General features: G+C 38.1%; 1 protein-coding gene across 1 annotated transcript in view; it reads right to left on the bottom strand.

Annotated features, from left to right (window-relative positions):
- Positions 1-21,811, bottom strand: part of nmd3 (NMD3 ribosome export adaptor) — a 45,616-nt gene extending 23,805 nt beyond the window's left edge. Inside the window, exons 1-8 of the mRNA XM_062062014.1 lie at positions 21,695-21,811; positions 21,379-21,431; positions 19,492-19,626; positions 19,283-19,379; positions 15,711-15,791; positions 12,608-12,736; positions 9,605-9,695; positions 3,262-3,340 (exon numbers count right to left, since the gene is read on the bottom strand). Coding sequence (XP_061917998.1) covers positions 3,262-3,340; positions 9,605-9,695; positions 12,608-12,736; positions 15,711-15,791; positions 19,283-19,379; positions 19,492-19,626; positions 21,379-21,422 — 656 coding nt within the window. The 5' untranslated portion in view covers positions 21,423-21,431; positions 21,695-21,811. The remainder of the gene's footprint in view (positions 1-3,261; positions 3,341-9,604; positions 9,696-12,607; positions 12,737-15,710; positions 15,792-19,282; positions 19,380-19,491; positions 19,627-21,378; positions 21,432-21,694) is intronic.
- Positions 21,812-22,203: the final 392 nt, after the last annotated feature.

Raw genomic sequence — 22,203 nt, 5'->3', positions numbered from 1 at the left:
CAGTGAGTCTGTTTGAAAAATTAATTAATTGTATCATTTTTCTTTTAATAAAAAATGAAAACGGGTCCCACAGACCCAAACACCACACAACTCCCGCCTAACTGATGGCGGGAGCTGCCATGCAAGGCCCTAACCACGACCATCAGGAGCAAGTGTCTTGCCCAAGAACACAACGAACGTGATTAGGGTGGTGGAAGGCGGGGATTGAACCAGGAACCCTCAGGTTGCTGGCACGGCCGCTTTCCCAACTGACCCACGCCGAAATTGCCATGTCCATGTGTGTTTTTTCTTCGTCTTATGCTTTTGAACAGGGTGCAAGAGGTTTTCACTCTCAGGATCGCTCACAGCATGTTAGTTCAATAGCAGGATTAAATGAAAGGAGTGAATCCTCTTGTCGGCCTAAAGTCTCAGTGTGGGAATACTTCAGCTTCAAACCGAAAGAGCAACATCAGCCTATCAACACGGACGAACAAGCCAGTCTGACAAATTTGTTCGAAAGAAATGGCAAAAAATCCAAAAGCACCTGAACCATTTTTCCAACTGAGTAAAAAACTGCACTTGTTGTACTTAATGTTCAATATTTATAGCTTTTTTTGCTAACAGATATTAAGGGTCCACTTTATCTTTAAACTACAATAGTGAAAATAACAATGGAAAAAAAAGTGTATTGCATAAATATTTTTTCCACATTAGTTCTTGGTCACCTCTCTGACTAGACTAAGATGAATGCAGCAATGTACAGAGACATCCTGGATGGAAAACCAACAATTCTCATCCAATCTGATGGAGCTTGAGAGGTGCTGCAAAGAGGAATGGGCGAAAATGCCCAAAGATGTCGTTGTTGTTGACTTTGGACTGACTAGCGACTGCACGACATCAAGGCCGCGGAACAGAGACACACTGCAGGCTTACACACACACACACACGCGTTCACAAAAAAATATACGCCACACACACATACCCCACCCTCAATCCAACGCCCTTGACGCGAATCCCTTAGGGGTGATGGACGGATGGGCAGCGCCTGAAGAGCTGCAGCCTGCCACCATGGCCCCCCACTCCCTCCCCTCTGTTGCTAGATATCTTGAGATGTACGTTGTAATATGTATATGTGCTTTGCTATGGAGGGTTTTTTCCCACTCCAGACTGGGCCCCCTTAGGAGCAATGTTCCCTCTAATTTTTCATGTGTGTGAGCCAAAGGCAAAAACTCCCTGAGCATTGAGTGGAGCCCATGTGAGCAACATCAGACATGCACACTGTGGCTACACCAGCAGCACACCTGTCCCAAACCTGACTAAATAACAAGTTACATCTCCATCCGTCCATTTTCTACCGCTTGTCCCTTTCGGAGTGGCGGGGGGGTGCTGTAGCCTATCTCAGCTGCATTCGGGCAGAAGGCGGAGTACACCCTGGACAAGTCCCCACCTCATCGCAGGGCCAACACAGATAGACATACAAAATTCTCTTATTATTATAATCAAATGACAGCAGTCATTTCCATTTCTAATATAAGTGTTTAGGCCCACTTACAATGACAATAACAACAAATATTGTTTTTCATGAACTGTGTACTTGTATTGTTTGTCTGGGTGGAGGTCCTGCTTTGGAAATAATTTGTACCCCTTTCAGACATTGCATTTAGTTCCCATTAAAACATTCACATGTTGCACAATGAGATGTAAGCAGGGGATCATGTGTACATTCCTGCAACTTCCTGTTTGTAAAAAATATATTTTTATTAGTATTTATTTAATATACTAACAGCATTTCATGATTGATATTTATAACTTAAGATTCCTAATAAATGACACTAGAATAAGCACACATTTGATTGGTAAATCATAGAGTAACCACCTGGAATGACACTTTATGTGTGGTGTTGGAGTTGTCCGACTTTTTGTGTGTCTGTAAACGCATCACTGGCTAAGTGCCATATGTGCTTGTGTTGGCGCAAGTGAGAAAGAGCGAGCGGGAGCTGTTGATATAACAAAGTTGCTTTTGGTCTGGTTTGGTTTACCTTTTTCCTATCTTTTAAGGGGCGCCTTGTGGCGAACCATCAGCGTTCCTGTTCTGTAACAATTGACGGATTCATATATCCACATTTATCCATAATTAAGAGTTACTTCTTTCTATATTTCTATAGTCATATTTTAAATAGCTAATGTTCCATCTTGTACTCTTTTCATTGTTTTGATCGTCTCATGACAATGTGCTTGCACTGTGGACGGCCTTGAAGTAGGAGGCAGAGAAGCGGAGTCCTCCCTGCTTCCCTTCTCGGGCCGACTTGAGATAACGGACACGGTATTGAAGAGGAGAGTGCATTCCGGGATGTGGTCAGATCAACTTGGGCTACGCATTCGTATGTGTTGTTCGAGGCTGGTCTCTATTCTCAAATATTTGACAATAAATTCCAAAATACCTATCCTGTGTTTGGTGGTACATTTGAGTTCAGTTTATATGTCATCTAAGGAACTTGGGACTGACCAGCGTTTTACATCCCACTTGGAGGAACATCTGGTCAAACGCAACACCCTGTACACTGTTTGTCTAATCTTGAACGGGTTTGTGCTGAAAACAAAGTTTCGTTGTACTTGTGCAATGACAATAAAGACCTACCTAGATACAGTAGGTGTGCCAAGATTGTGGCAATCGTATTCAAAAAGACTTGAGGCTGTAATTGCTGCAAAAGTTGCATCAACAAAGTATTGAGCAAAACGTCTGTATACTTATGTACATGTGATTCTTGAGTTTATTTTTATTTTTAATAAACTTAAAAGAAATGTCTACATTTTTTGTTCTTTTCTGTCAGGATGGCGTGCTGAGTTTACATGAATGAGAAATAAAATTAACTTTAGTAAATGGCTGAAATAAAACAGAGTGATCCATTTTAAGGAGTGTGAATACTTTCCGTAACCACTGCACATGGTTGTGATCCCGCCTCCACCAACCGACAGTGGATGACTGACAAGAGGCTCCGTTTCTTTCATTCCACTATAGATCGTGTAAAAAAGTTGTGGGCACATTGATTAAACTTTAAGGAAAGTTTTCTAGTTTTTAAAGTGTCTTATTCTTACTTATTTGTTTAATGGGGCATGTTTTTGTTTTGTCATTTCCTGTTCTGTTTTGAGGTAGAAAAGCAAGGGGAGTAGAGATCAATTTTGCCAAAACAAATGAGTTACACAAGCTAGGTCAGCATAATTAATAAAATAAAATAAAATAGAAATAAAATAAGTGAAACGTTGACCTAATGCTGGGCTCACCTGCAAGGTACAGTACACTGGAGAAAGTCCAACATCTTCTGCCCATGCTGCTTGGTGCTGTAGTAAAAGTCGATGCCATCTGAGGAAAACAAAGCGGGAACATTACACACCTCACTGACAAACCCACTATAATGTGTTTCAAAAATTAGTACATCACATAAACATAAAAATATAAAAAAACATGTAAAAATTACACACCGCACTGACAAAACCACTATAATGTGTTTCAAAAGTTAGTACATCACATCAACATAAAACAGTGTTTCCCATAAACTGCCAGGATACCTGTGGCGGTGGGGGCGTGGCTATGGGCGTGGTCACCATGACATCATCGAGTAATTTGCATAATTTACTACAATGATAGGATTTTCTCTAAAAAGGCTCAAAAAATGTATACTTACTAATTAATAACAGTTTTGTTTTAAACGTCCATCCATCCATCCATTTTACAATATAATTACAACACTTTATGTACATATTTATATACAGATTTGAACAATAAGTTATTCACTGAAATATATTTATTAATTGTGGTTCTTACAAAAAATATATCTTATAAAAATAAAAGCTAAAATGTCTCAAAGCTCTGCCCCTTTAATTAGTGCATACTAAATAATTTAACTTTAGCCTACTACTACAACCCTATTATTTACCAGCAACATAAAGTGAAACAGAGGCAGAGGTGTCCTGCCACAGTCAGTAACAAATAAACAGAAAACAGTAGTGGTCAAATACAAATAAGGCAACAAAGGAAGTATCCTACACTTCTCTTTTGTAAAGTAAATCTGAACAGCCGATATGGGCATCTACATCAACTATATGATTTGCCTGAGAAGCTGGACAGGACAAAAAAAAATAAAATAATTAAAAAATATATATATATTTTTTTATTTGTGGCGGACATAATTATTTTGTGGCGGGCCGCCACAAATAAATGAATGTGTGGGAAACACTGTAAAAATATAAAAAAACATAAAAATTAAGGATATTGGTCATGTGGGATAACCAACCACTTTTTACCAAACACTGCAATGTTGAGATATTTTATTTTACAGTAATTTAGGCATGAGTACCCTATAAAAAAAAAGGAAAATTGACACAAAAAGAAGACATTTTCTATTAGCACAGAGTGCTGCCACACAAACCTCAAAATACGATTTTTAAAATATATCTATATATATATCTATATATATATATAGATATATATATATATATATATATATAGATACATATATATATCTCAGTGTTTCCCACACATCCATTTATTTGTGGCAGCCCGCCATGAAAGAATTACGTCCGCCACAAATAAAAATAAAAAAAATAAAACGTTTTTTTTTTTTTTGTTTTTTGTCCTGTCCAGCTTCTCAGGCAAATCATATATTTGATGTAGATGCCCATATAGGCTGTTCAGATTTACTTTACAAAAGAGAAGTGTAGGATACTTCTCTTGTTGCCTTATTTGTATTTGACCACTACTGTTTTCTGTTTATTTGTTACTGACTGTGGCAGGACACCTCTGCCTCCGTTTCACTTTATGTTGCTGGTAAATAATAGGGTTGTAGTAGTAGGCTAAAGTTAAATTATTTAGTATGCACTAATTAAAGGGGCAGAGCTTTAAGAGACATTTTAGCTTTTATATTTAATAAGATATATTTTTTGTAAGAACCACAATTAATAAATATATTTCAGTGAATAACTTATTGTTCAAATCTGTATATAAATATGTACATAAAGTGTTGTAATTATATTGTAAAATGGATGGATGGATGGATGGACGTTTAAAACAAAATTGTTATTAATTAGCAAGTATACATTTTTTTAGCCTTTTTAGAGAAAATCATACCATTGTAGTACATTATGCAAATTACTCGATGATGTCATGGTGACCACGCCCATAGCCACGCCCCCACCGCCACAGGTATCTTGGCAGTTTATGGGAAACACTGCATATATATATATATATATATATATATATATATATATATATATATATATATACATACATACATGTACATATATATAGATATATATACATACATACATGTACATATATATACATATATATACAGTTGTGTTCAAAATAATAGCAGTCCCACATCACTCGCAAGATAAATCACTGTTTTTGTTAGAATTTCAACTTCTACACTGCAAGTAAGTTTCCAGAAGGTTTAGTAAAGGTATAGAAAACCAACAGACCCAACAGGAATGACGTGCATGCTGCTGATTCTGTGAAACTGAATCATTTACTGAAAGGGGCGTGTTCAAAAAAATAGCAGTGCTGCGTTCCATAAGTGACATCATTGATTATGTGTAAAAAAAAAACATGTTAAACAAGTGGCCCTTATTTTAGGATCCAGGCAACTGACGCTGCATATGCTGGCTGTGCATTTGTCCTTGGAAAAACAGTGTAAAATGGGTCGTTGAAGACACTGTTCAGAAGAAGAGCGTTCTTTGATTAAGAATTTAATAAAAGAGGGGAAAACCTATAAGGAAGTGCAGAAAATGATAGGCTGTTCAGCTAAAATGATATCAAACACTTTAAAATGGCAGCCAAAACCAAAAAGACGAGGAAGAAAAAGAAAAACGACTATTGGAATGGATCGGAGAATAAGCAAAATGGCAAAGGCTCAGCCAATGATCAGCTCCAGGACGATGAAAGAAGATCTAAGATGGCCTGTGAATACTGGAACAATCAGACCTGTGACTACTGTAAGAATCAGACCTGTGAGTACTGTAACAATCAGACCTGTGAGTACTGTAACAATCAGACCTGCGAGTACTGTAACAATCAGACCTGCGAGTACTGTAACAATCAGACCTGTGACTACTGGAAAAATCAGACCTGTGAGTACTGGAACAATCAGACCTGTGACTACTGTAACAATCAGACCTGTGAGTACTGTAACAATCAGACCTGTGACTACTGGAACAATCAGACCTGTGAGTACTGGAACAATCAGACCTGTGAGTACTGTAACAATCAGACCTGTGACTACTGGAACAATCAGACCTGTGAGTACTGGAACAATCAGACCTGTGACTACTGTAAGAATCCGACCTGTGAGTACTGTAACAATCAGACCTGTGACTACTGTAAGAATCAGACCTGTGAGTACTGGAACAATCAGACCTGTGAGAACTGGAACAATCAGACCTGTGACTACTGTAAGAATCAGACCCGTGACTACTGTAACAATCAGACCTGTGAGTACTGTAACAATCAGACCTGTGAGTACTGTAACAATCAGACCTGTGAGTACTAGAACAATCAGACCTGTGACTACTGTAACAATCAGACCTGCGAGCACTGTAACAATCAGACCTGTGAGTACTGGAACAATCAGACCTGTGACTACTGTAACAATCAGACCTGCGAGCACTGTAACAATCAGACCTGTGAGTACTGGAACAATCAGACCTGTGAGTACTGGAACAATCAGACCTGCGAGCACTGTAACAATCAGACCTGTGAGTACTGGAACAATCAGACCTGTGAGTACTGGAACAATCAGACCTGTGAGTACTGGAACAATCAGACCACGTCTATGTGAAGCCAAGCTAGCAGCAAGAAGCCCCCGCAAAGTCCCATTGTTTAAAAAAAAGACGTGTGCTGAAGCGGTTACAATTTGCCAAAAAACACATTGACTGGCCTAAAAAGAAATGGCGTAATATTTGGGGACTGATGAGAGTAAGATTGTTCTTTTTGGGTCTAAGGGCCAGACAGTTTGTCAGACGTCCTGCAAACACTGAATTCAAGCCCCAGTACACGGTGAAGACGGTGAAGCATGGTGGTGCAAGCATCATGATATGGGGATGTTTCTCGTACTATGGTGTTGGTCCTATTTATGGCATACCAGGGATCATGGATCAGTTTTAGTAAATCAGAATACTGGAAGAAGTCATGTTGCCGTATGCTGAAGAGGAAATGCCCTTGAAGTGGATGTTTCAACAAGACAATGACCCCAAGCACACCAGCAAGCGAGTAAAATCATGGTTCCAGACAAACAGAATTCAAGTACTGGAGTGGCCAGCACAATCCCCGAACCTTAATCTCATTGAAAACTTGTGGGCTGACATAAAAAATGCTGTTCATGACGCAAAACCAAAAAATGCAGAGGAATTGTGGAACGCAGTACAATTGTCCTGGGCTGCAATACCTGTCGACTCCATGTGCCACAGATGTGAAGCAGTTATCAGAAACCGTGGTTATGCAACTCAATTATAGTTAATAATTCTAAGGAAAGTTGAATCTGCAAGCCTTTCTTAGTTTATACAGTACATTTGAGTTTTATAAAGAAATATGTCAACGCTGCTATTTTTTTGTTTTATATTTCTTGACTTTCTGTAAAATATTGTCAAATTGAATTACTTTTTTCCAATTTTATGGCTTTGAAATAGAATGTGCAGTCTCCCCAATGCATTTGTGTTCATTAAAATACAATTTATTTGAAGAATTTTGAGGTTTACACACCTTTTTAAACACACTGTTATTATTATGAGCATAACTGTATATATATATATATATATATATATATATATATATATATATATATATATATATTTATATATATATATATGTACACACACATACATACATACTGTATATAGATACAAATATATACACACACATACATACATACTGTATATAGATACAAATATATACACACACATATATACATACATACATACACATATACACACACATACATTATTCATACAAACCCCGTTTCCATATGAGTTGGGAAATTGTGTTAGATAAAAAATATAAACGGAATACAATGATTTGCAAATCCTTTTCAACCCATATTCAATTGAATGCACTACAAAGACAACATATTTGATGTTCAAACTCATAAACTGCAAATAATAATTAACTTAGAATTTCATGGCTGCAACACGTGCCAAAGTAGTTGGGAAAGGGCATGTTCACCACTGTGTTACATGGCCTTTCCTTTTAACAACACTCAGTGAAGGTTTGGGAACTGAGGAGACACATTTTTGAAGCTTCTCAGGTGGAATTCTTTCCCATTCTTGCTTGATGTACAGCTTAAGTTGTTCAACAGTCCGGGGGTCTCCCTTGTGCTATTTTAGGCTTCATAATGCGCCACACATTTTCAATGGGAGACAGGTCTGGACTACAGGCAGGCCAGTCTAGTACCCAAACTCTTTTACTATGAAGCCATGTTGATGTAACACGTGGCTTTGCATTGTCTTGCTGAAATAAGCAGGGGCGTCCATGGTAACGTTGCTTGGATGGCAACATATGTTGCTCCAAAACCTGTATGTACCTTTCAGCACTAATGGTGCCTTCACAGATGTGTAAGTTACCCATGTCTTGGGCACTAATACACCCCCATACCATCACACATGCTGGATTTTCAACTTTGCGCCTAGAACAATCCGGATGGTTCTTTTCCTCTTTGGTCCGGAGGACACGACGTCCACAGTTTCCAAAAACAATTTGAAATGTGGACTCGTCAGACCACAGAACACTTTTCCACTTTGTATCAGTCCATCTTAGATGACCTCAGGCCCAGCGAAGTCGGCGGCGTTTCAGGGTGTTGTTGATAAACGGTTTTCGCCTTGCATAGGAGAGTTTTAACTTGCACTTCTAGACGTAGCGACCAACTGTAGTTACTGACAGTGGGTTTCTGAAGTGTTCCTGAGCCCATGTGGTGATATCCTTTACACACTGATGTGGCTTGTTGATGCAGTACAGCCTGAGGGATGGAAGGTCACGGGCTTAGCTGCTTACGTGCAGTGATTTCTCCAGATTCTCTGAACCCTTTGATGATATTACGGAGCGTAGATGGTGAAATCCCTAAATTCCTTGCAATAGCTGCTTGAGAAAGGTTTTTCTTAAACTGTTCAACAATTTGCTCACGCATTTGTTTACAAAGTGGTGACCCTCGCCCCATCCTTGTTTGTGAATGACTGAGCATTTCATGGAATCTACTTTTATACCCAATCATGGCACCCACCTGTTCCCAATGTGCCGGTTCACCTGTGGGATGTTCCAAATAAGTGTTTGATGAGCATTCCTCAACTTTATCAGTATTTATTGCCACCTTTCCCAACTTCTTTGTCACGTGTTGCTGCCATCAATTTCTAAAGTTAATGATTATTTGCAAAAAAAAAAAATTTTGATCAGTTTGAACATCAAATATGTTGTCTTTGTAGCATATTCAACTGAATATGGGTTGAAAATGATTTGCAAATCATTGTATTCCGTTTATATTTACATCTAACACAATGTCCCAACTCATTAGGAAACGGGGTTTGTACATACATATCTGTGAGGGACAACAAAAAAAGAGATACCTTTTGCACGATAATAACCTACCATGAATTTCTTTGATGTTGAGGGAATTCTGGTGAAGCTTGTGTTTGAGGATCAGTTGTTCAAGATAGTAGAAAGTCTTTTTATGAGCAGTCTGTCAGGAAAAAGAAAGACATCATTAAAATGTATTCCAAATACATTAAAATGTGTGGCATAGCAATGTCCTACTTGGTCCATTCATAGTTTCAGCACATCTAATTTAATGCCACTTCAAAAACAATTAGTGACGTTGTTTAATGCCCAGCAGAAACTCTGTCATATACCGTATTTTCCGCACCATAAGCCGCACCTAAAAACCACAAATTTTCTCAAAAGCTGACAGTGCAGCTTGTAACCCGGTGCGCCTTATATATGGATTAATATTAATATTTATTTTCATAAAGTTTAGGTCTCGCAACTACGGTAAACAGTCGCCATCTTTTTTACCCCATAGAACAGGAAGCGCTTCTTCTTCTACGGTAAGCAACCGCCCCCATAGAACAGGAAGCGCTTCTTCTTCTACGGTAAGCAACCGCCCCCATAGAACAGGAAGCGATTCTTCTTCTACGGTAAGCAACCACCCCTATAGAAGAGGAAGCGCTTCTTCTTCTACTGTAAGCAACCGCCAAGGTAAGCACCCGCCCCCGTAGAAGACGAAGCGCGCGGATATTACCTTTCATTTCATTTGTGTGTTTCTGTAAAGACCACAAAATGTCTCCTACTAAGAGACACGCGTACAAGGTTCCACTGACTTTTGATATTCCTGTGAACCGCACTGTGGATACAATCTCTAGATTAAATAGCTAATTATTTACAGACTTTTGACTAGTGTGTAAATAATAAATTCCGCCACCAAAAAACTTTGATCAACCGTAAGCGAATCGCACGCGATCGTCTGAAGCCTCAACGGTAGGGCTGGGCGATATATCGATATGAATGAATGATGGGTTTTTAACATGTAAAGCGACTTTGGGTACTTAGAAAAGCGCTATATAAATCCCAGGTATTATTATTATTATTATTATATGTGCGATATATCGCGGGGTTGTCTCTGTGCGATATAGAAAATGACTATATGGTGATATTGGAGTATACGTTCTCACGCAGTTGCTTTTAGCTGCGGGCATTACACTACAGGCTCTTCTCACTCTTTCTTGTCTGTCCTTCTCACAGACAGCAAGCGCAGTTTCTACACACGTCACATACGGTCACGTCATACGTCACATACCGTACCTATACGCCCTCGCGCAGCAAAGGTAGCAGCATGGCTAAAGTTAGCTGTGATTCTAGCGGTAATACGAGCGAACGAAGGTGCGAATCTGGTAACAAATGAAGGAATAATCAGAGCAAAGCATTTTTGGTTGAAAAAAAGAGACACAGAAGTAAAATACAGCACTATGTCATCAGTTTCTGATTTATTAAATTGTATAACAGTGCAAAATATTGCTCATTTGTTGTGGTCTTTCTTGAACTATTTGGAAAAAAAGATATAAACATAACTAAAAACTTGTTGAAAAATAAACAAGTGATTCAATTATAAATAAAAATTACTACACATAGAAGTAATCATCAACTTAAAGTGCCCTCTTTGGGGATTGTAATAGAGATCCATCTGGATTCATGAACTTAATTCTAAACATTTCTTCACAAAAAAAGACATCTTTAACATCAATATTTATGGAACATGTCCACAAAAAATCCATCTGTCAACACTGAATTGTTGCATTTCTTTTCACAGTTCTTTTTGACAGACATTTAAAAAAAAAAATCTCACGTACCCCTTGGCATACCTTCAAGTACCCCCAGGGGTACGCGTACCCCCATTTGAGAACCACTGCTCTAGCGGGTGACTTTTCAAATGATGCTACAAATTAGCAGTGTTGCTACTTTCTGTAGCAACGCTTTTGCCGCACACTTGACATATTACTGTTGTCTGTTCAACATCTTCCCGCTTGAAGCCAAACCACCGCCAGACGATGGATCCCGTGCTGTTTTTCTTGGAATTAATTATTCTTCCTTCATTTGTTACCAGATTCGCACTTTCTCTCTCTCGTATTACCACTCGCACGGCTCCGCTAGCATCACAGCTAATTTTACCCATGCCGCTACCGCTCTGCTCCGCGAGCGCGTATGACGTTGCACGCGCGACAGTATGTGACGTATGTAAGAAGGTGCGCTTGTTTTACGTCTCTGTGAGAAGGAGAGACAAGAAAGAGTGAGAAACGCCTGTAGTGTAATGCCCGCAGCTAAAAGCAACTGCGTGAGAACGTATACTCCAACATCACCATATAGTCATTTTCTATATCGCACAGAGACAAACCCGCTATATATCGAGTATATTCCATATATCGCCCAGCCCTACCCCAATCACACGTCAAAAGTGGTAAAGGAATGGCTAAATCAGGCTAGAATGAAGGTTTTAGAATGGCCTTCCCAAAGTCCTGACTTAAACGTGTGGACAATGCTGAAGAAACAAGTCCATGTCAGAAAAGCAACACATTTAGCTGAACTGCAGCAATTTTGTGGTCAAAAATTCAAGCAGAAGCTTGTGGATGGCTACCAAAAGCGCCTTATTGCAGGTAAACTTGCCAAGGGACATGTAAGCAAATATTAACATTGCTGTATGTATACTTTTGAGCCAGCACATTTGCTCACATTTTCAGTAGAGCCATAATAAATTCATAAAAGAAGCAAACTTCATGAATGTTTTTTGTGAGCAACAAGTATGTGCTCCAATCACTACATCACAAAAAAAATAAGAGTTGTAGAAATGATTGGAAACTCAAGACAGCAATGACATCATGTTCTTTACAAGTGTATGTACACTTTTGACCACGACTGCATATGATGATGTGGAAACGCTGCACTGTCAAAACTATTTCTCTTAACTTATTCATCTACTTGCTAATTTCCTCTTCTAAGTTAGTTATTCTCTGCTGTAACGTGAGTCCAGTTAAACTTCTGTTGAAGTGCATAGAGCACTTAGCATTTTATTGTTTCACTACTTAACATTAAACATTTATTTACCTTCTGCCTGACTTGAACCACAGCCTTCCAGAAATCCTTGGCCTCCACACGGTGGCAGTCACTGCACATTTGAGGCTGGATAACAAACTCCACTACAAAAACCTGCTGGAGGATGGCACCATTCATCACCTGCGAAGGCAAAAGACAAAAAACAAGTTAGACCATATGCTCCCAAAGCATGGCACGCAGCCACTGCTAGTAAAAAGGCCTTCACTTTTCAGTGGTTATTGTTGGACTATTTAGTTGAAAAACAGTTCTAATAATGCAAGACAAGTGTTTGCATTACAAGAATAAAGTCATATATATATATATATATATATATATATATATATATATATATACGGTATATGTATGTGTGTATTTATGTATATACACACTACCGTTCAAAAGTTTGGGGTCACCCAAACAATTTAGTGGAATAGCCTTCATTTCTAAGAACAAGAATAGACTGTCGAGTTTCAGATGAAAGTTCTCTTTTTCTGGCCATTTTGAGCGTTTAATTGACCCCACAAATGTGATGCTCCAGAAACTCAATCTGCTCAAAGGAAGGTCAGTTTTGTAGCTTCTGTAACGAGCTCAACTGTTTTCAGATGTGTGAACATGATTGCACAAGGGTTTTCTAATCATCAATTAGCCTTCTGAGCCAATGAGCAAACACATTGTACCATTAGAACACTGGAGTGATAGTTGCTGGAAATGGGAATCTATACACCTATGTAGATATTGCACCAAAAAGCAGACATTTGCAGCTAGAATAGTCATTTACCACATTAGCAATGTATAGAGTGTATTTCTTTCAAGTTAAGACTAGTTTAAAGTTATCTTCATTGAAAAGTACAGTGCTTTTCCTTCAAAAATAAGGACATTTCAATGTGACCCCAAACTTTTGAACGGTAGTGTATGTATGTATGTGTATATATATATATATATATATATATATATATATATATATATATATATTAGGGCTGCAAGAACTAATCGATTAAATTTGATTATAAAAATAGTTGGCGATTAGTTTAGTCATCGATTCGTTAGATCTATGCTATGCGCAGAGGCAATTCTTTTATTTATTTTTTATGAACCTTTATTTATAAACTACAACATGTACAAACAGCTGAGAAACAATAATCAAAATAAGTATGGTGCCATTATGCTGTTTTTTTTAAATAAAATACTGGAAAGGATAGAAACGTAGTTTGTCTCTTTTATCCGATCATTAATCGATTAATCGAAGTAATAATCGACAGATTAATCGATTATCAAATTAATCGTTAGTTGTAGCCCTAATATATATATATATATATATATATATATATATATATATATATATATATATATATATATATATATATATATATATATATATATATATATAAACGTATATATATAGAAGAATTATCGTATTTTGAAATAAATGACACAAACATTTGTACACTACTTGGTTGTCACCAGCAGAGCTGCTGTTGACTTAGAACATTAAAAACATATTTTCTAACTTTTTAAAAGAAAACAATAAGTACAAACAAATGGCAGCGATAAAGGACTAAAGGAAGCTACAGAAGCTCACGGGAGCAAAAGATACAGTAGCAAAAGGAGAAAATAATTTTTTTTTTTATTCTTTAAGATTTTCCACACAAAAACCAAACTTGAATTACCGTAATTTCCGGACTATAAGCCGCACCTGACTATTAGACGCACCAGCTAAATTTAGGGGAAAATACAGATTGCTCCATATATAAGCCGCACCCGACTATAAGCCACAGGTTTTGATGTGTAATTACCGTAGTATATAGGGGTTCCTGCTACCACGGAGGGGATTGTCGGGACAGAGATGACTGTTTGGGAACGCAAAGCGTCCCATTTATTAACAATAAATCTTTCAATCATTCAATCAAACTTTCACATCTTTGACATGGCGAACAGCATTCGTGCAGAGTACAAATAATACAACGGTGCAAAGTAATACAAAGTGCTCGCCTATACGTTATCAAAACAACCAGCCTATCGGTATATGAAAAGTCAGTCTTTAATCATTGTGTCATCGTCTTCCTCCTGCGTACTAAAACCACCGAAATCCTCTTCGTCGATGTCGGAGAAGAACAGGCCGTAAATAAGCCGCACCCTTGTATAAGCCGCCGGGACCAGAACGAGGGGGAAAAGTAGCGGCTTATAGTCCGGAAATTACGGCAGTCAATACATTACCTAGGCCTAATAATATCAGTAGGAATACATTCATAGGTTGTAGGTTCAACTCCATCTATGCTGACATCATTTTGGTAATCACATAATTTTTATATTAAAAAAAAACCTAACAATTACATGAATTGGCAATTTTTCCCCAAACAAACGAAAACAGAAAAAAGGTCCATTCTTAGGTACCTTTTAATTTTTGTCTTTAAAATAGATATTTTATTGTAATGGCTAACTTTGTTCTGGTAATATTTATGTTTTTGCAGAATTAAATCAAATAATTACTTTTTTTTTACTGTGATATCAATCATGTAAAACACATTTTCTGTATATTTACCACATTGAGTTGAATTTTTCCGGTAAATACTTTTTTCCTTCACATTTCTGTAAAATGTACGCTTAAGTCTCACTTATATTGATCCTGTAAAATGACAACTTGGTCTTTTTCAGAGTACTGTCATTTTTTCCCCCCTCTTTTCAGTTCGGGACCCAATAATCCTCGGCAATTTCGAAGCCGAGCTGGCCTTTAAAGATACCTTGTCCAATAGCCCCAAATAGAGTGACGTCCCTCAGGAGCACAGAGCTTGGTGTCTCATTGAAGGTCACTTGGATGATATGACAGATCAGTGTGATTTAGACTCGAGAGTCAGATTTCAAGAAGCTAAGTTGTGTTTGAGTACTGCCTGTTTCTGCAATATAAAACAATAAGTAAGCAGGGCTCATTGACAGTATGTAAATTAAATATGTAATAAATTATCGGCTTTTTGTTGCACTGCAATGCAAATACACACAAACTCTATTTATCAATGTCAGACAGACTATGTTAGATACATTTTCAACACATTTTGGCTTAAGTAGCTTTGCTACATCTTCTACTAATATCAATTAATGCAAACACTTCAGCATACAATACCTCTTTCTGTATGGTCAATTTCATCTTGATCCTTTTGGAGTGTGGCTCGGTCCACAGGAAGCCAGCGTCAATAAGACGCACCTGGGAGAAGAGAGGGATGTCAGTTAATGCGGGCGACCCAAACCTTTTTTGGCAGTGCACCTTATAATCTGGTGCGCCTTATGGTCAGAAAACACGGTATGTAAACAGTCCAAACCTCCAAAGGCTTAGTGGCCACATGACAGCACCTTTTAGCTCTTATTTCCAAAATTGTGTACGCTACTGAATTGGGGTCTTATGGCCACTTATGTGGACACCTATACTGCCATCTGGTGGTGTCAGAAGAGTATAACATACAATGGAATTTGGGGAAAAAAAGTGTAAAAATAAGAATTAGCATGTCACTAGGGCTGCAACTAACAACTAATTTGATAATCCATTAATCTGTCGATTATTACTTCGATAAATAATCGGATAAAAGAGACAAACTACATTTCTATCATTCTATCATTCTACATTTCTATCCTTTCCAGTATTTTATTGAAAAAAAAAACGCATACTGGCACCATACTTATTTTGATTATTGTTTCTCAGCTGTTTGTAAATGTTGCAGTTTATAAACAAAGGTTTATAAAAATAAAAATAAAGTAGCCTCTGCGCATGCGCATAGCATAGATCCAACGAATCGATGACTAAATTAATCGCCAACTATTTTTATATTCGAGTTTAATCGATTAGTTGTTGCAGCCCTACATGTCACTAAACATGAAGTACACGTTTGTGTACTTATGGACTTAAGTACATCATATCAAAAGATGATTCTTAGTTTTTATTCTAATTAGGGTCAAATAAGCCCAAATAGCAAAGAGAAATTAAAAAAAAAAGCATGTAAACAAACAGCTTGGGCCTTAAGAGGTTAAATTAGAATTGAAATAAATGACTTCAGGTGTTTTGTTGATATTCTTCACAATGAAGTCACGGCAAAATTACCTACACTTGAGAAAGTATATTATATATACACACATGAAGTGTAGAAATAACGTTAGATTACAGTGTTTCCCACACATTCATTTATTTGTGGCGGCCCGCCACGAAAGAATTACGTCCGCCACAAATAGATTTTTTTTTGTCCTGTCCAGCTTCTCAGGCAAATCATATAGTTGATGTAGATGCCCATATAGGCTGTTCAGATTTACTTTACAAAAGAGAAGTGTAGGATACTTCTCTTGTTGCCTTATTTGTATTTGACCACTACTGTTTTCTGTTTATTTGTTACTGACTGTGGCAGGACACCTCTGCCTCTGTTTCACTTTATGTTGCTGGTAAATAATATGGTTGTAGTAGTAGGCTAAAGTTAAATTATTTAATATGCACTAATTAAAGGGGCAGAGCTTTAAGAGACATTTTAGCTTTTATATTGTATAAGATATAATTTTTGTAAGAACCACAATTAATAAATATATTTCAGTGAATAACTTATTGTTCAAATCTGTCTATAAATATGTACATAAAGTGTTGTAATTATATTGTAAACTGGATGGATGGATGGACGTTTAAAACAAAACTGTTATTATTAATTAGTAAGTATACATTTTTGGAGCCTTTTTAGAGGAAAATCATATCATTGTAGTAAATTATGCAAATTACTTGACGATGTCATGGTGACCACACCCATAGCCACGCCCCCACCACCACAGGTATCTTGGCAGTTTATGGGAAACACTGGATTAATAACACAATTTGAAAAAAAAAACCTTAAAAAAGGCAATACAATTATGCAGGATGAAGGTTGAATGCTGAATGAATCCAATAATAATGAATGAATACTACATATTTAGCTGGGTTTTTTTTACATTTTTGTTGTGTTTTGCTTAGGGGTGTAACGGTACACAAAAATTTCGGTTCGGTACGTACCTCGGTTTAGAGGTCACGGTTCGGTTCATTTTCGGTACAGTAAGAAAACAACAAAATATACATTTTTTGGTTATTTAATTACCAAATTTGTAAACAATGGCTTTATCTTTTTAACATTGGGAACACTATAATAATTCTGCCCACGTTAATCAACATTAAACTGCCTCAAGTTGTTGCTCAGATTGAATAAAATGACAACTTTTCTTCTACATATAAAAAGTGCAACACTAAACAGTTTCAAGTCAACTCATCATGCTTAATTTATTACAGCATTTGGGAAGCCTGTAGTTGATTTATTATGTAAATTTTATATTTTTATCAACATGTGATAGCAGGGACCCTGCCATTCAAAACTAGGCTACTACATTACTAATGATTAATGTAACTATAGCTGAAAAAATAGTACAATAGCAATAGGAGAGACTATTCATCCCTGAACACCATGGAGTTCATGTAGGCTTAATGATGCACTTACATTATTATATCAACTATCAGAGACAGAAACTCTTCATTTAACATAATGTCCTTTTTTGCTGCTTCAACACAGCTCAATCAACACAGAAAAAGGTAAAGTAAAATAACAGACAGACAGGGCTTTGCTGTCCGTAACGTGCACACGCAAAATTAGCTAACGTTACGCTAAAAGCGAATTAGCCTTCACCTCTAGCCAGGACTGCGAGCGAGCTGAGCTGCAGTTTATATTTCTAGAAGGTCAACAGGCTCATAGTGATGTTACTAGTAAATGACTGGGAGGTGTTTATTATCATTTGGGGAAATCCCGCGGCCTGATGATTACCTGCTAAACGCTAAGCGCTGACTACATACGCTCTGAATACGCACTGCTGATTGGCTGTTACCGCTATGGTAACCAATCAGATGGTTGTGTGGGTGGGACAATGCCGGGTGCTGTGTAGAGGACTGACAGAGAAGAGGCAGAAAGCGGAGCAGCTTGTTAAGACTTTAGCTTGGGCGGCTACTTTATATGTTCGTGTGGAAACTCGTTCGGTACACCTCCGAACCGAACCGAACCCCCCGTACCGAAATGGTTCAATACAAATACACGTACCGTCACACCCATAGTTTTGCTTGATTGTAAAAGACACACAACTATCGAGGAGCTGATCTGAGAAGTAAAAGATGTTCATATGTTGTTAATATTCAGTGTTTTATTGTTCATAGTTAATATTGTAAATCCCACTTTCTTTGTTTTCATGTACATTTTGGGTGTCCCGTTCAGTAAAAAACTGTAAAATTCCATTCCTTTTTTTGGAGGCGGTCTGTTTTTAGAACTCTATCGGACATTGTGACTTTGAGAAAAAGGGACCCAAACACACATACTGTACAGCAGATTTTTACAGCTAAATGTGTACATATAATTTATACACATTGGCCCCCGCCACGTTTATTTCTCTCAATGTGGCCCCCCCGAGTCAAAATATTTGCCCGGTTTTGATATAACAAATGCTGACTTCCCATCAGGATTTTTATTCTACATTTATAGACAAGCTTATTGGTGTGAATGACAAGTGGGAGAGGCGATTATATAGTCGGAGAAAATTATAAAATATATTACGTTTCTGTGTAGCAAAAGCGTCGCGGATCTGTGCCGGTCCCTGGGCCGGTGGTCGGAGCCCCCTGAGTTAATGCACGACACAGGTCTGTTAGTAAGGATCACTTACTTTGGTCATGGAGGCTTTAATTTTTTTCAGACATAGAGTGAGAAGCTCCCTGGATTCCAGGGCACATTGCAACCAAGTGGCTGGAGGCTGCAAGTACCTGCAAAGAGAAGGAAGATTTACATGCAACTCCAGTTCATAGAAATGATTCATGCATGAAAGTCCTTGCAGAAAACATTGTAATAATAATAATAAAAGGACATGGAACAAACCGTTCACATTGCTTGCAGAAATGCACAGTGACTTGCTTGGGAATTCCCTCCGAGATGTCCACCTGCGTGCGCAGACAAGGCACGCACATGTTGGCCGGGTTCGGGGGGATCGGGACGCCACAAGTGCAGCACAGGCTAAAGAAAAATGGGAATTTAATAAGTGACAATATTGCACACATCGTTACTATTATGAAGACATGACGCATGAAACTTTGTCATGGTAGTGAAAGCAAAATTCAAGCAAGACGTACAGTAGATAGGGTTGCAAAATCCCGGGAATATTCAAAGTTGGAAACTTTCCATGGGAATTAAAGGCCTACTGAAACCCTTGATAGTCTGATAGTTTATATATCAATGATGAAATCTTAACATTGCAACACATGCCAATACGGCAGGGTTAACTTATAAAGTGCAATTTTTAATTTCCCGCGAAACTTCCGGTTGAAAACGTCTATGTATGATGACGTATGCGTGTGACGTCAATCGTTGAACCGGAAGTATTGGGACACATTGGATCCAATACAAAAAGCGCGGTTTTCATCGCAAAATTCCACAGTATTCTGTACATCTGTGTTGGTGAATCTTTTGCAATTTGTTTAATGAACAATGAAGACTGCAAAGAAGAAAGCTGTAGGTGGGATCGGTGTATTAGCAGCTGGCTGCAGCAACACAACCAGGAGGACTTTGACTTGGATAGCAGACGCGCTATCCGACGCTAGCCGCCGACCGCATCGATGATCGGGTGAAGTCCTTCGTCGCTCCGTCGATCGCTGGAACGCAGGTGAGCACGGGTGTTGATGAGCAGATGAGGGCTGGCTGGCGTAGGTGGATAGCTAATGTTTTTAGCATAGCTCTGTGAGGTCCCGTTGCTAAGTTAGCTTCAATGGCGTCGTTGGCAACAGCATTGTTAAGCTTCGCCAGGCTGGAAAGCATTAACCGTGTAGTTACAGGTCCATGGTTTAATAGTATTGTTGATCTTCTGTCTATCCTTCCAGTCAGGGGTTTATTTCTTTTGTTTCTATCTGCAGTTAAGCACGGTGCAATCACGTTAGCTCCGTAGCTAAAGTGCTTCGCCGATGTATTGTCGTGGAGATAAAAGTCACTGTGAATGTCCATTTCGCGTTCTCGACTCTCATTTTCAAGAGGATATAGTATCCGAGGTGGTTTAAAATACAAATCCGTGATCCACAATAGAAAAAGGAGAGAGTGTGGAATCCAATGAGCCAGTTACGGTCAGAGCGAAAAAAGATGCGTCCTGCACTGCACTCTAGTCCTTCACTCTCACGTTCCTCATCCACGAATCTTTCATCCTGGCTCAAATTAATGGGGTAATCGTCGCTTTCTCGGTCCGAATCGCTCTCGCTGCTGGTGTAAACAATGGGGAAATGTGAGGAGCCTTTCAACTTGCGACGTCACGCTACTTCCGGTACAGGCTAGGCTTTTTTTATCAGCGACCAAAAGTTGCGAACTTTATCGTCGATGTTCTCTACTAAATCCTTTCAGCAAAAATATGGCAATATCGCGAAATGATCAAGTATGACACATAGAATGGATCTGCTATCCCCGTTTAAATAAATAAAAAATCATTTCAGTAGGCAATAAACATTGAATGCAACATGCTAGATCTTGCAGCATGATTATTAGCTAAAACAACCTGATTGAATGCAAATTCAGTAGAATTTCAACCCTGCACTGTCCATTCCTCCATCACATGTGCATTCTTCCATCACATGCAAAGATCATTCCCAGCAAATACTTTTGGCAATATAGTGAAGACCAGCTCAGTTCTGAACAGAAAACGTTCGGACTTGTGCGAGAATAAAGATGATTGCATTTCAACAGACTGCAATAATGACTCACTAACACCAAATAGAAGGAGATACTTACATATTTCCCTGGTTGGGTGTGCCAACAGACTGCATGTACTCCATTATTGACCCCTACAATGAACAACAATGTACAATCATTCATTGATAACTGAATTAGAGTAATTATACTGCTCATTAATATCAGGACAATGACCGCGACCCCAAAAGGGACAAGCGGTAGGAAATGGATGGATGGATGACTGTTAGCAAAGTGTCTAGCATTAGCATTACAAGATAAACAGCTGTTTAGTAAACCAACAATATATTGGGCGACATTCTCAACAAATGACTTTAAATGCCACACTCATGTTAAAGAAGAAGGCAAATATACTTACGATAGTAACTTTAAGATGAAATAATAACCACACTTTTTCACGCCACGTTTTTCCCACGGAGGTCCGTGCGGAAAGGCTGAATGACGTAACGCGAGTCCTGAGGACCCAGAAGCTGCCCTATTTTCGCCTGAGTAAAATAACCAACCAAAACATTATTTAATCCGAATAACGTGATACACTATTAGTTTCACATCAAATATGAGTTTTATTGTACTGTTTCAAATGAGCGTCAAATTGAAAAAAATATGTGTATAAATGTAAACAATAAAGACATTCAACACGTATTGTCCAAAAAAAAAAAAAAAAAAAAAAAACACAGACCATAATAATGTTGTTTAAATTTAAAAAGGTTTAAATGATCTTACTATTGTTATTGAAGAATTTAGTATTTTAAACTCAATGTTTTCTACAAGCACCTGCTGACTAGCTGTCACACTGACGCATTCACGACTATCGGAATTTTTCAATACGATACTACTAAGTAGAAATTGGGCGTATTGATACGCATT

This window comes from Entelurus aequoreus, linkage group LG10, assembly GCF_033978785.1.
Source record: "Entelurus aequoreus isolate RoL-2023_Sb linkage group LG10, RoL_Eaeq_v1.1, whole genome shotgun sequence".
Classification (NCBI taxonomy): Eukaryota; Metazoa; Chordata; class Actinopteri; order Syngnathiformes; family Syngnathidae; genus Entelurus; species Entelurus aequoreus.
This window is presented reverse-complemented; position numbering and strand designations above follow the sequence as displayed.